The sequence below is a fragment of the Gymnoscopelus braueri genome (genome assembly GCF_963280865.1).
Source record: "Gymnoscopelus braueri genome assembly, chromosome: 2".
NCBI classification, from domain to species: Eukaryota; Metazoa; Chordata; class Actinopteri; order Myctophiformes; family Myctophidae; genus Gymnoscopelus; species Gymnoscopelus braueri.
Window position 1 is genome coordinate 26,480,027 of NC_137604.1, and position 15,902 is coordinate 26,495,928.

General features: G+C 41.8%; 1 protein-coding gene across 1 annotated transcript in view; it reads left to right on the forward strand.

Annotated features, from left to right (window-relative positions):
- Positions 1–15,902, forward strand: part of ank2a (ankyrin 2a, neuronal) — a gene marked incomplete at both ends in the record, with an annotated part of 127,080 nt that overhangs the window by 34,628 nt on the left and 76,550 nt on the right. Inside the window, 18 exons of the mRNA XM_080441730.1 lie at positions 1,685–1,783; positions 3,423–3,521; positions 3,655–3,753; positions 4,239–4,424; positions 6,665–6,763; positions 7,585–7,683; positions 7,883–7,981; positions 8,295–8,492; positions 9,483–9,581; positions 9,740–9,838; positions 10,374–10,472; positions 10,755–10,952; positions 12,124–12,222; positions 12,500–12,598; positions 14,179–14,376; positions 14,932–15,030; positions 15,504–15,602; positions 15,709–15,807. Of these exons, the coding sequence (XP_080297856.1) occupies positions 1,685–1,783; positions 3,423–3,521; positions 3,655–3,753; positions 4,239–4,424; positions 6,665–6,763; positions 7,585–7,683; positions 7,883–7,981; positions 8,295–8,492; positions 9,483–9,581; positions 9,740–9,838; positions 10,374–10,472; positions 10,755–10,952; positions 12,124–12,222; positions 12,500–12,598; positions 14,179–14,376; positions 14,932–15,030; positions 15,504–15,602; positions 15,709–15,807 (2,166 nt within the window). The remainder of the gene's footprint in view (positions 1–1,684; positions 1,784–3,422; positions 3,522–3,654; positions 3,754–4,238; positions 4,425–6,664; positions 6,764–7,584; positions 7,684–7,882; positions 7,982–8,294; positions 8,493–9,482; positions 9,582–9,739; positions 9,839–10,373; positions 10,473–10,754; positions 10,953–12,123; positions 12,223–12,499; positions 12,599–14,178; positions 14,377–14,931; positions 15,031–15,503; positions 15,603–15,708; positions 15,808–15,902) is intronic.

Genomic DNA, 15,902 nt, shown 5'->3' on the forward strand with positions numbered 1-15,902 from the left:
ATTATGATATGATGGCTTTATATCAATTGAATAGATTACATTTAACATATTTGCAGTTAGAATCTTTAACGCCATTTCACAACCCCTAATGTGCCCCCCACCCCCGTGGAATGCCATCTTTTTCTTTTTTTCTTTTAAGGTTTGACATTTCAAACAGCTTCTAAATATGAGAGTAACCATGTTTGTGTGTATGTGTGTCCGACGTACGCTCTATGACTGTGCAGAAACATGACACCCCATGACTATTTGGCATTTGGCAAGTAACTGTGTGTAAGTGTATGGGTGTGTGCGTGTGTGCGTGTGTTGGCGAGGAGTGTGTGTACGTTTTAGGGTGGGGGGTAATGACAGGCGTAGTGGTCCCTCTCTTTAACTCTGTGCCAAGAAACCTTCCAGGGCCAGGAGGCACGGTTCCTCACAGGATCAGCACCTCCGAACCAGAAGGCTGTGTGTGGAAGCTGAGAAACCAGTGCTCCATCTCCCGTAACTGCCACTTCGGATTACTGTATCGTACAAGACGAAGATGTAAAATGAAGAAAGAATAAAAGACGGATCCGAATACACAGAAAAAGATACCTTGAATTGGAAAAAAGGATTAGTGGACTGGTGGGGGAGGAGGGACGAGACCAGTTGAATGTCCTCTCCTGTAGTTGGCTCGTTTGAGAAGAGTATTTTTCTTCCCAGGATGGAGGAAGAAGAGGATGAGGTGAACCAGATTTCATGTGTTTAAACTATAGAAGTGTGTCTTTTGTACAGTTGATGGTGTGACTTGGTCTCACCACCAAAAAGTTGCGCAATACTTGTTGGTGACCATTGCCTAATGAAGAATTTGGCACGTTCTTACCAAGCACACTTCGTCTTGTTCTGGTGTCAGCTTTCTAGTTGTACTTGAATGGTCTTGCATGTACTTGAATGGCCTTGCACCTAATGCTCACATCAACTCAGACCTGATATATTCTTTCTAACATGGCATAGGGTTGTCACAGTACATGCCAGATGCCAAAGCGGACATATTTTGACTGATGCAGTGGCATTACTGTATTTATTTATTTATTTTAGATATTTTGGGGGCTTTTTCTGCCTTTATCGATAGTAGATAGTGGAGATGGACAGGAAACAGGGAGAGAGAGACAGGGAGTGACACGCACCAAAGGGCATCGGTAGGCCAGCGGGCGCCCCGCATTATTGTATATTTATATTAGTTTACTTACCGGGTAATGCAGGTATTAGTTATTAGTCCCTGCGACATACTTGCGTCCTGTCCAGGGGGTGTACTTGTACATCAAGCTGCCTCACGCTAAGGAAACAGGAGATAGGCTCCTGCCCTATGGGCCGCATGACTCGGCAATGTTTACTTACTTATTAGTTACTTATATTCCAGCATCATGGTGTGTAAAAGTATATGTTAGCTTAAACAGACCTTTTTGTGTTATTACTCTGATTTATAAATAAATATATTTTATAATATATATATATATACTACTTAAATCTGGCCATAAATAAATATCTTACTATTGCACACCCTGTGTCCACAACAAGGTCTACAACACAGGTGCAGGTCAGCTGGCGCTGAATGCTCTCAATAGCCTGACTCATGTCTTAAGGTCTGAATCCAATCAGTTGTGCAATGATCTTAACTTTGACTGTGTTTTCTCAAGAACTTGGTATGATGTCTGCTCTTCCCTAGAATGGTTTGAACGCGCTGCATTTGGCAGCTAAAGAAGGCCACGTGGAGTTAGTGGAGGAACTACTGGACAGAGGAGCACCTGTTGATTCAGCCACCAAGGTACGTGTGCACCTCGAGTGTTCATTGTGGTTTAATAATATAGCATACACACACTCACACACACACACACACACACACACACACACACACACACACACACACACACACACACACACACACACACACACACACACACACACACACACACACACACACACACACACACACACACACACACACACACGCACACATAAACACACACACACACACACACATTGGGCTGTCATGCATCGATACCCATATGAGACACACCCACTTATTGCCTAACCACCTTTGCTCTTTAGAAATACATAAGGGAGCCTGGGCTACCAGGAGTGTGTGTGTGTGTGTGTGTGTGTGTGTGTGTGTGTGTGTGTGTGTGTGTGGGGGGGGGGGGGGGCTGTAAAGGAGGTGAAATGAAGGGAATGGGGGAGGGAGGGAGTGTGACAGATGGGAGAGAGAGAGAGAGACAGAGAGGGGAGAGAGAGAGAAAGAGAGAAAGAGAGAGAGAGAGAGAGAGAGAGAGAGAGAGAGGGGGGGGGGGGGGGAGGTGAGAGCAAAGGAAAGGGAGACATACAGTACAGCAGTATCACTGTATCTAACAGTGTAAATCACTGCTTGGAATTGCACTCTTCCTGAAAGTATGAAACCTGAGAGTAGTGGTCTGCGATGTGTTTGGGTGTGTGTGTGTGTGTGTGTGTGTGTGTGTGTGTGTGTGTGTGTGTGTACGCGTGCGTGCGTGTGGGTGGTGAGGTAGGAGGTTAAACGAGGCACTTAACAATTTAAAGCAGCTGCAGCAATTTTACATGCTGTGATAATCAATAATAAGAGAATGTAAGATGACAGGTAATGGCTGTGTTAATTTTGGGCTGTATGTTGCTCATGCATTTACTGTCTGTGTGTGTCTCTCTGCTCAGAATCCAGATATTATAATATTGTGTACTATTGAGGAAGAGAGAGATGCAGGGGGGGGGGCAGGGGGTGACCTTTTTGGGTTAATTATTTGTCTGACTAAACAGACAGCAATTGTAAACAACTATCAAGGAATGTCTCACCTCGCTGGTCAGCTGCCCTATGCCTGGGACTGAAATATACTCTCATGACCCTAGTCATCAATCATTCATGACTTTACACATCATATTAATTAGTGCATATAAACACACACACACCCGCACGCATGTACGCCTGCACGCGCACACATACACGCACGGGTGGCAGTGGCTCAGGGGTATAGTGGCCGGGTAGAGTGAACTGGAAACCGCAAGGTTCCCAGTTCGATCCCGGGCTGGGGGGCTCCCCCAGAGTTAGTGTCGAAGTGTCCTTGAGCAAGACGCTGAACCCCTAATTGCTCCCGATGAGCAGGTTGGTGCGTTGCATGGTTTCCTCCGCCATCGGTGTGTGAATGTAATGCGCAATCTATGTAAAACGCTTTGGATAAAAGCGCTATATAAATGCACCATTTACGCATGCGTGTGCGAGCGCACGCACGCACTCAAACACACACACACACACACACATGTATATATGTAGTCAGTATATTTGTGTGTATATGCTTAATGGTGTTATCCAGTAAGATACAGAGCTGATGTACAACACAATTCACTTGCACATACGTTAAAACACTGGGGGGTTTTGATGCTACGTTTGCTACTCTCTGCAGAAAGGAAATACTGCCCTCCACATTGCCTCGTTGGCTGGACAAAAAGAAGTAGCCAAGATTTTGGTGAAGAGAGGTGGGGATGTTAACTCCCAATCACAGGTGAGAAAACAATCCTTCTAATTGGCAAGAACCGTACTGTTTTGAACAATATTACATAATCCAATGTAACTCAACATCCTCTTTGTGTCTGTGTGTGTGTGTGTGTGTGTGTGTGTGTGTGTGACCTCTACAGAATGGCTTCACGCCGCTCTACATGGCAGCCCAGGAGAACCACTTGGATGTGGTGCGCTACTTGCTGGAGAATGAAGGCAACCAGAGTATAGCAACAGAGGTATCGTTCTGTCTCACATCACAGACACACTACTGCAACTATCGCAATCATACTATCGATTACTTTTCCGTTAATCAAGATCGAGAAGCGCATTTTTGGGGTGTAATTTTTCTGAAAATTGTATATCAATGAATCAACATGAAAGAATTCTAGTTGATTTTCTAATTATAGACTAAATCAACTAGTCTGATTAAGCCTTATTTTATCCTTTTGTTGTACAATGGTGTAACAACAACAAAAGTGACAAAAATAGCCACAATGCGTAACAATGGGATGTGTTGTGAGCTTGTAGATCTGCTGTTTTTGATATTTTTTAAAATCAATTATTTCATTAATTGATAATTTTGTATTACACAATTATTTGTTATAATCGATTACATCGATTTTTCCATGACCTGTTGCACCCCTGAAACACACTCCCTATGTTTCTGTCTAACTATTCAACTGTCCCTCTCTCCCTGTCCCTCATTCTATCCATTCTGCAGGACGGTTTCACGCCGCTGGCCATTGCCCTCCAGCAGGGTCACAACCCAGTAGTGTCCTTGCTCTTGGAACACGACACCAAGGGCAAGGTCCGCCTGCCAGCCCTGCACATCGCCGCGCGCAAGGATGACACCAAATCTGCTGCCCTGCTGCTCCAGAATGACCACAATGCTGATGTCCAGTCAAAGGTGAGGAAGGGAGGCCCAGAGGGAGAGGTGGATGGATGGATGGATGGATGGAGGAATATGGTCAGGTGTATCTGTAGAAGGGAAGGAGGGAATCAGTGGCGGTGATAGAGGAAGGGGGAAGGGGTGTAGACAGAGAGAAGGGAGAAGTGTGAAGCACGGTGACGTGTTGTGAGCTTGTACATTTGCCTATTTACGGCAAAAAGATTTAGGTGTAGAGGGAAAAAAGAAGGGACCAAATATAGACCCCCGGGGGACTCCGGTCAAGAAGGTATATAAGGGTTTAACTGGTTAAAGGACCATACTGGTGATCTAGCATGTTCAGCCCACTGACTCACGGTATACTTGAAATTACAGCTAAATATTGTGTGATTTAAAAAAAAACGACTGGATGAATGTTAACTTGCATAGACTTGAAATAAGTAATCCAAATATCATTGTGTGATTCTTTTTGGTTAGAGTTAAGTTATGGATACATACTGTAGTCCCTGGAGAAAATAATGATTTACAAATTTAATTAAAACTCCCATGACTTATTAACCATGCAACGACGTTTAGCTAACATTAACTAAATTATTCAGGTAAGTTTGGTAACATTTTAATGACTATGGAGAAATGCTAAATAAAGCCATTAATGAAACAAATGGTCTATGTTTATATATGATGTTTATTGCTGGTGCTGTGACTAGACAATGACTTGTTTTGATAGTGGTATGGGCTTTTAATACAGTTGTTAAATCCAAGTGAGAAGCAGACATGGCACTATACCAGTATATAATCAAAATGCCTTTATTACAATGCCAAGTTCAATGTTGATGTCTCTATACCTCCACCAAAGAGCTCCTCCAACCATTTGACATACATTTTGTACTGTGTATCCATTTATGCTTCTCTCTTCACTCGTTAGTTATCTTGTTTATTAGCTGACACATGCAACGATAATAATAACTCTGCTTCTTGGCTAATTATTTGTTGTCAACTTATCACTTGTGTTTTGAGAGATGAAGTCCATGCAGTGTGTGCCTTGGAAGCATTCCCTGGTGTGCTGCTTTTATGTCCACCTTGTGGTGCAACAATCCTCTCCTTAACAACCCTACCGCCTATCGCCCTTTCTCTCTCTCTCAATGCATCCTGATTCCTAACCAGATGATGGTCAATAGAACCACAGAGGTATACTGACCCATTCTACTGATGATGTTTTTGTTTTTTTCCATCACTTTCAATAATCTTTTCAGCTCTTTCGTTTTGATCGTTCCCTTATTGAATGGAGCCTTATTGGAAACTGCATGTCAGAATCATTGTACCAAAAACATGGCACTGGTCTCTGTGTGTGACACAGGCGTGCATTTGACAGTGCTGTACTTTACACTGCATGGCTGAAAGTGGATATTGTGGTTTACCGTGTTTTTGATATATTATTATTATCATATTTATTTTTTTGGTTTTGTTAAAACAGGAGACATTATATTATTATTTTATTTTATCATTAATTTAATAAATGTATCATCTATTGCAGTTTATTTCGGTCTACTTATACTGGCCTAATATTTTACATGACTCTGTTATACAAACAACATTGAAATCATTGTTACTATTTTGTGCAACACATGTCTGCTCAAGCTTGGGTTAACTTTGTTTCTTAATTAAATTGCACCATGTCTATCAGAATGGGAAGGTAAGGAGTGAAACAGTATCGCTACACCTCTGTCTATAATGTAGATATTTATATGTAGCTCATATATAAATGTCCATCTGTTCGTCTTAGTACATACTACATGTATAGCATAGAAGCTTCAGTTTATCTTTGTCATTATTTTAATCGATGTTTATTTTTGTTCTTTGTTTAGTTTTTAGTTTTTTGACAATGGGGAGGGGGGTGTCAAACATTAAACAGTTTTTACTTTTTTTTTTTTTTTAATGTTTTATAGCAAGCAGGGTATTGTTTGAAGGCTTTGGCATGTGCTATTTTCTGCATTTATGATTTTGGGGTATGAAGCATTTCTTTGTATTGTATGTTAATCTATATGTCTCATTGGTTTCTTTCTTTCTTTCGTTCAGCCTCACTGCTTCATTGGCATGTTGCATGCTTTAGGGTCAAGATATTTCAGTTTGAGTTTGTCTTTGATGAATCTGTTAATAACTTTCTTTCTTTCTTTCTCTTTCTTTCTTTCTTTCTTTCTTTCTTTCTTTCTTTCTTTCTTTCTTTCTTTCTTTCTTTACTTCTCCCATCCTCTGTCTAACAGAGTGGGTTTACCCCCCTCCACATTGCTGCCCACTATGGTAACGTGAACGTCTCCACTCTGCTGTTGAACAGAGGAGCTGCTGTGGACTTCACAGCCAGGGTAACACTGCTTCCTAGTTATTTTTCTTTCTTTGGCTCCTCTGCATCTCAATGTTGTCTAACCAACTTTCCACAATTTCTAGTCTTTAAAGCTAAGATGTTTTCCTAGATTGATTATATACTGCTCAAAAGAATTAAGGGGACACTGACCATTTTTATAATAAAAATAAATTGCTGTTTTTATAAGCAGTATATGCACTGCTCACGATCACAATTAATTCTTAAAAAATATATATATTAAGAGAACAAAGTGTTCCCTTAAAGCAGCACTATGTAACTTTCCTCTTCTAACCCAGATTTGTTCCCAGTTTCCTGCTCAAGTGCTGAAAGTTTTGCCATTGAGCTAATAGAGCCGGCCTGCTTGCTCAGGGTATAAATTTAATCTTGACCATCAGGTAAAAATTTGTGTCAGATCCTGTGTCTAGGTGAGACATGACCTTTGACACGATCTAAATGTCTCAATAGAAGAGCAGGGAGTATAATTGTATAAGTTATATTGTATTAACATACTCTACCATAGACAAAATGACATTTTATTCATTAAGAAATAGTTTACATAGTGAGGCTTTAATTTCATGCATGGTCACCTGGTGTCATTGTTTTTAATCTTCTGTCCTGGGCGGCTGTAGCTGAGTGGGTAGAAAGGCTGTCTAGTCAGAAAGTTGCTGGTTCGCCTAGTCTATGTGTCAAAATGTCGAAATGTCCTGAGCAAGATACTTATCCCCTAACTGCTCCCCGGATCCTGTATTAATGGCATCCACTGCTCCTAATAGTGAGGATGAGTAAATGCAGGGGCCTAATTCCACTTTTTTGACATCACAGAATGGGATAACACCTCTCCATGTGGCATCCAAGAGAGGCAATACGAACATGGTGGCCCTGCTGTTGGACAGAGGAGGTCAGATAGATGCTAAGACAAGGGTAAGACTCATATTTTATGTTGGCACAGAAGCTGTTTTTTAAATGAATGTTGTCTAAGCATTTGACACCCTCTGCTTTTTTTAAAGGGCATGGCAACCTGCAGCTATTATGTAAAGATAAGCCAATTACATTTCAATGTTCATGTTCATATTCAAGCATTTGCGTATAAAAATAATGTGTGTGTGTGCACACCTCACAGGATGGGCTGACCCCCTTGCACTGTGCCGCCAGAAGTGGACATGACCCTGCAGTGGAGCTACTACTGGAGAAAGGAGCCCCCATGTTAGCGAGAACCAAGGTTTGATGCTCTCACACACACACACACACACACACACACACACACACACACACACACACACACACACACACACACACACACACACACACACACACACACACACACACACACACACACACACACACACACACACACACACACACACACACAGTAGATACTGTGGAATTATACTGTCTGTTCCCTTCAAAATTTGTTATGACACAAGAATACAGTTGTTTGGTTTTTGTTCCACAACATTAAATTCTAATCTCACTCTTTATTTTACTGTTTTCCGGATGCATCTCTTTCCAAATGTCTCGGTTGTCCCACCCAGAATGGGCTTTCCCCACTACACATGTCGGCCCAAGGAGACCACGTCGAGTGTGTGAAGCACCTACTGCAGCACAAGGCGCCTGTTGATGATGTCACTCTGGACTACCTGACTGCGCTGCATGTATCGGCTCACTGCGGCCACTACAGAGTCACCAAACTACTGCTGGACAAAAGGGCCAACCCAAATGCTAGAGCACTGGTATGGACACACAAACGCATAGAAGCAGAGGCAAATGCGTGCACACATATGAACATTGGGGTGTGCATACGTTCTCACACAAAAGGGGAGAAGCACACTTAACAGTTAATCAAGGAGGCATACTTGCAGACAGAAACACACAGGTAGACACATATAACTGTACAGCATGACCATACTCTATGTGCATATGCACCATTCCCTCACACACAGATGCTGTCAGTCTCTCAGTCATTAACTCACTCACATGCTCACTCAAGCAAAAACTCATTGGTTGAATCACTTTCTCTCAGAGGTCTTCACAGGTCCAAACTGATGGACCCGAACCCTAATGGACCCTTGAAATTCGTACGAGATCCGATTGATTCAGATTCTTTTTTTAAATGACGGATCTGAACCCCAATTGGACGCGTGAAATTTGTTGCGAGATACGATTTGTTTCGAGATATTACAGAACCGACAATTGGGTATTATATGGCCCTGACAAACAAAACAATTACTATTAAAAATGTCATTCTACCAGTACATGCCAGTGATAAGCTACTCCATAATGGAAAGTAGAAACTAAGTTGCAGTCTACAAGACAATGATATTTGATTTCATGTTTTCACCTCGCTGAAAAAGGAATTCATGATCTCGCACCTTACGTGCTCTCTCAACTCAGCTGGCAGCCTGGCATGCATGCGCAGCTCAAACTGTTTTGTCGCTTATTTTGTGCTGCAGTAATCTGATCCTAGGTCGGCCTAATCATCACGCAGCACTTCATGCTTTTCTCTCCTGATCAGCGCTGAGTATGGGTCTTCTCGGATCAACTCGGGTATTACAAATAAGGATAAAACACGGGACCCGAGATAATAGCATCTGAACCGACCCAGACCCAATTGACCATAATAAAACACGGACCCCAACGGTCTTGGGTGTTGTCGGGTATTTTCGGTTCGGACCCGTGAAGACCTCTACTCTCTCTCTCCTTTTTGGACTGGTCTCCATCAGAATGGTTTCACGCCCCTCCATATTGCCTGTAAGAAGAATAGAGTGAAGGTGATGGAGCTGCTGGTCAAATATGGAGCCTCCATCCAGGCCATTACTGAGGTGACCCAATTGGACACAGTTTGTGATCATTTACCTACAACATATTATACTGTGTATTTAATATGCATAGGAAAAGTAGTTTGATGCATTTTAATATTGTACTGGTGTCTTTCTCTCTATCTCTATCTTCATCTCTCTATTTCTCTCTCTCTCCCTAGTCTGGATTGACCCCCATCCATGTAGCAGCGTTCATGGGCCACCTGAACATTGTCCTCCTTCTGCTGCAAAACGGAGCCTCTCCTGATGTCTGCAATATTGTGAGTGTTGCCCAGTCACAGCTTTGGATTCTTATTACAAAATGATAAGTCATACATTACAAGTTTGGGTTTATGGTTCCTTATTGTAAGGCTGGCTTGTGATTTAGCCAGGAAGGTCCCACAGAGGTACAACATCTCAAGAGGCAGGGCTTCAGAGTCAGACTGACCTTTTAGTATAGGTGTACCCTCATATTCACACTTATAATGATAGACAGACCTGCTAAATGTAACGTGGACTGGTATGACCAATGAAAATGTTTAGTTGCTCTGGACAGATTTTTGGGTGCATGTGTGCCTAAAACGAGTGCACTCTGAAGTCCTGATTGCTAAATGTTTCTAAATGAATGACCATAACATGACGAGCACTTAAAATTCAATAAGCAATTCAAATTCTGTACTATTTATTTCCATTGGGTTATTGTGTTTCGATGTACTTTACAATACATGGATGATGATACAAATTTCTATTGGCTTGTTTGGTTTTACTGTTTACAGCATGTCCTACAGTAATTTGCTGTATGCATGTGTGTTCTAGCGAGGAGAAACAGCCCTCCACATGGCGGCACGTGCCGGTCAGATGGAGGTGGTTCGCTGTCTGCTAAGGAATGGTGCCTTGGTGGACGCCATGGCCAGGGTGAGTCCACTGCCACACCATTGATATTAGCTGCTAGCAGTACATGTACGTTGTCCTCTACTGTTTGGTATGAATATGCACCACTTTGTGCGTTGACTGTGTACGTCTGAGAAAATCATAATAAAGCACGGGGGCTTGATTTATAGTTTCTTTCAACTGACACATTGTTTATCTTGCTTTGTTTGTATCCCATTGTTTCTATTTGTCTTCCATTGATATTATCTGACATTCTCTCCCCCCATTGTCACACGTGCAACACCCTCCACTCTTCCAACCCCTTAGGAGGAGCAGACACCCCTCCACATTGCCTCCCGTCTGGGGAAAACAGATATCGTGCAGCTGCTCCTGCAGCACATGGCTCACCCCGACGCTGCCACCACCAACGGTTACACTCCCCTCCACATTTCAGCCAGGGAGGGACAAATAGAGACCGCCGCGGTGCTCCTGGAAGCTGGGGCCTCACATTCACTGGCCACCAAGGTGAGTGATACGTGATGCACATACATCATATACGTATAGGGGATCTTGTGATCTAGGAAATACTGAAGATTAACCCATTGAGACCTGAAGCCGATTCTACATGTCTCCTAAATCTCAACAGTATTCTGAAAAACGTACGTTTCTATATCAGTGGTGCTCAATCTTATTCATGTCCAGGACCCCCAGAATGATATGTGTTTGACCGCGGACCCCCATCAAAATATTTTGTTCCAGGGACCCCCCAGAAGCAAAGATTTGAGTTACAAATGTTCGCTTAAAAATATATATATATTCAAAGATTTGCACACATTTTAACGATTTTTCAAAAATAGCAGATCTACAAGCTCGTAGCGTGGCACTCGGTGCCGCGCTATGAGCTTGTATATCTGCTATTTTTGAATAGCTCAAAGTGTAAAATAATGCTTTTTAGCTCAAATCTAAAAATGACACAGTTCCAGGTCTTAATGGGTTAAGATAGTTTTGTATTCCATTGCATGAGGTGTGGTTACCTATGCTATTTTGTTGTTGAAAAATACAACTACAAAAATCCTGATTGAGTTTGGTCTGGTGAAGGGGATGTGTGTAGCCTGGCTCCAGCCCCTGAAATCGCTAGCCTCGCATTCAGGGTCTGGTGACACTGTAAAAGGCAGGGTTTTCTCTGTTGAAAATCTAACCGGGGGCCCGGTCCAATCGGGATTGGGTTAATCCAGTATGACTCAATCGCTTAAGAGTCCCACTTTGGCCACGCCCCCATCTCAGAAAACGTCTGCACTGAGAGGGCTTTCAGACTGGATAATGGAGTGAAACGAAATGAAAATTCAGGCTGATTGTCAGGCTAGGATGTGTGGCTACATTTCTAGAAAGCACATATAGTAGACATACAGTAGAGGAGAACAAAAACAATGTAGTCTAGTGTATACTCATACTGTGAATTTGCATCTTGATTCTGTATGTGATTATTTTGGAGGATTGTATCCTACCGAGTGTTTATGTAAATACACTGGCCTGTTCCTGGAAACTCCAATCAGTGTACTGACACACAGACAGATGCAAACACTTACATAAGTACTGAAGCACCATTCATCATCAGTATTAAAAAGTTAAGACTTCTTTAATCTTCTTTAGTCTTTCCTAGAAATGTTATTGGAGTTCACTTTCTCCACCCCCACAGAAAGGATTCACTCCATTACATGTAGCTGCTAAGTATGGAAGCCTGGAAGTAGCAAAACTCCTTCTTCAGCGCAGAGCTCTCCCCGACGACGCTGGCAAGGTGAGAATAAGAGACATAAATCTGGCATGCGGTTCTGGAGCACAACAAATAGCTTTCACAGATATGGATTAAAGTTGGTCATAGACTCAGGAATGGTTTTTCAATGGAAATATAGAAATACCCTTTGAACAGATGCTTTGTTTCTATGACTGGAATTAGGATAATGTTATTGTTATTACTTTGCATGACTGCATACTCATAAAACATAATGTACATATATACATGTATATTATTGTTTCAGAACATAAACATCTGTTCTTGATATTTGTTTTAACAGAATGGCCTTACTCCACTGCATGTGGCAGCGCACTATGACAACCAGCAGGTGGCACTACTGCTCTTGGATAAAGGGGCATCACCTCACAATACTGCAAAGGTTAGACTGCAATACTTTCACTTGCATTTTATTTTAAAAAGAAATCCATTTAACCTTTTTATTGTCTCCGCCAGGCCGAAAGACATGGCGAGAGAGTATGGTTTACCCCCCCCTGTCCGTCCATCCGTCCGTGTGTCCGTCCGTGTGTCCGTGTGTCCGTCCGTCCGTCCGTCCGTCCGTCCGTCTGCTAATCTCCGCCACCGTTGCCTTGATCGCAGCGAAACTGAGCACACACACTCCCTGGATGCCAATTCCGAACTTCTGGCCCAAATATTTCACATGGGCCTTTTATAGCGCCACCAGGAGGCCAATTTGTGCAAAACATATTTTTTGACAGTACTCCTACAGATTTTGTCCAAAAATCCCGCAAATCGGTACACAGTATCTCTAGTCATAAACGAAACGGGTCTTTCAGATTTTTAATATTCCATCCTGATTGGCTAAAGATGGCTGCCAAAGTTTGCAGGAGTACTCCGTTTTGAACAAAATGCCTCAAATCATGAACACAGCATGCAATTTCCGTGAAATTTTGCACGCATATTTCCACTATGCCGAGGAAGAAAAGTTTCAATCAGCCTCATGGTGGGGCTATAACAGGCGGATTCATGTTTGTACCTATAACTGCACCGATCTGTGTAAAACTTTGTATGCGCACTCCCTAGAGGCATTTTTCACATCTGCCTTTTATAGCGCCACCAGGAGGCCGACTTACGTAAAACATTTTTTTTTATATAACTCCTTCCGATTTTTTCCAAATTTCACGCAAATTACACATGATCTCCATAGTCATGTGATCAAGACGGATGTGATTTTTCATATTCCATTCTCAAGATTGACATCTAAAGTTTGCAGTAGTGGCTTGTTTTGAACAAAACTCCGCAAATCATGAACGCACCGTCCAATTGCGGTCAAACTTTGCACGCACCTTCACACTATGTTGAGGAACAAATGCCACCCTTTTAACATTGGCCTGTTATAGCGCCACCAGCAGGTCTAATTTAGCAAAGCATTTTTTTTTGCACAAAATGCCTCAAGCCATGAATGCAGTGTCCGATTGCCGTGCAAGGCCTAATAAGAAATGGCACCCTTTTCACATTGGCCTATTATAGCGCCACCAGGAGGCCACAATAGGAGGAGCACTTTTTCTAGTTGATCATGCTTTACCTAAGGATTTAAGTTGTTTTACGTTTTTATTGTTGTGTTCTTTTGATAGAAAGCATTTAGTTTTTCTTCTTTGCTTCCATTGAATCTACAGTATGTCTCAATTTTTTAAATCTCTTTAATGTAAAGCACTTTGAGTTGCATGTCTTGTATGAAAGGTGGTATACAAATAAAGTGTATAATAATAATAATAATAATAATAATAATAATAATAATAATAATAATAATAATAATAATAATAATTATTATTATTATTGTTATTATTATTATTAGTATTAGTATTAGTATTAGTATTATTCCTTAATCCCTATACTGTACATGAAAATATCTATTTGGATGCCACCTTAGATAAGTCACAGAGACATCGTGATCGCTAATTTTTTCCAACTCACTCTCTCTCGCTCTGTGTCCTGGTCCAGAATGGCTACACTCCTCTCCACATCGCTGCCAAGAAGAACCAGACAGCAGTGGCTTTGGCGCTGCTGCAGTACGGAGCAGAAACCAACGTCCTGACTAAGCAAGGGGTCAGCCCAGTACACCTGGCTGCCCAGGAAGGACATGCTGAGATGGCCAGCCTGCTACTGGGCAAAGGAGCACATGTCAACACAGCCACCAAGGTCACACATACACTTCATGCATAGTACATGCATATACGTGCATGCACGTACAGACAAAACCAAGCACTTTTATTGATCACATTGGCACATCACACACACACATACACACACACACACACACACACACACACACACACACACACACACACACACACACACACACACACACACACACACACACACACACACACACACACACACACACACACACACACACACACACACACATACATACATTTATTTACTCTCTAGCCCCCATCATCTTCCACATTCACACTCACGTTTGTTCATTGCAAAGCAGCTAGCCCAGTCCTGTGGCTCAAATAATTTCTATGTTAAATATGATATAATAATCTACTCTAATAATAATCCTTAGAAGTTTTATGTGGACCTCAGGATGCCTTAAAACGTATGGAGAACTTATAATATATTAATAATATAACATTATATTATTATTATCAACATTATATAACAAATATCAAGATCAACATAGGGTGTGTGTATACAGTATAGACCCACTCCAACATGAGTTTGTCTCTGCTTGGTTGTAAACAGAGTGGACTGACTCCTCTGCACCTCGCAGCCCAAGAAGACAGAGTCAGTGCAGCAGAGGTACTGGCCAAGCATGATGCAAACTTGGACCAGCAAACGAAGGTAAACATATACTGTAATAATCAGTGATGTTAAAGAATGTGGAAGGTGCATTTCAGGCAGGGAAAGTGTGAATATTTCCAGAATGCTGTTCCCATTGAAGCCCTTGAATTACATGGACTGGATAACTTGAAGTAAATCTATTTTGTTTTGTTTTTGGTTTTTGCTTTTGTGTGTGTATTGTTGTATTAGATGGTGGTTGTCTGCTGTTTTTTGCATTTGTCTGCCAATTTTAAAAGCAATGCAACGCTGGTTGCCATGACCTACTTTCAAATACTGGCTGACAGAATATAAGAATTGTCAATAGAATCAACAACAGATGCAACTAATTTCTTTAAGAATCACCATAAGTCATGAAACGGTTAGGGTCATGGAGAGTCATAAAAAGATCATTACATTTTATGTCAGGCCAACACTGGGTGGACTGATTACAATGTTTCCCTCTCTTACACATATTTATTCTCTTTCCATTTCAGCTGGGATATACCTCTCTGATAGTGGCCTGTCATTATGGAAATGCCAAGATGGTGAACTTCCTGTTGCAGCAGGGTGCCAATGTCAACGCAAAAACCAAGGTACTGTAGGTTTTAAAATGTCAAACTTAGCAAGTTACACTGTAAGAATGGAAGTGCTATAGGATTTTTGTCTCATAGTCTAATAACCTCTTGTCTAATTCTACAGAACGGATACACACCCCTTCACCAGGCAGCACAACAAGGAAACACACACGTAATCAATGTGTTACTACAACACGGAGCCAAACCCAATGTTACTACTGTGGTGAGACAAACAATCAACCCTTTCTCACAAATCAAGAAAATGTATTGTTAGCCGGTTTTTAAGCAATCTCCCTATGTCTTTGTCTACCTCTCTCT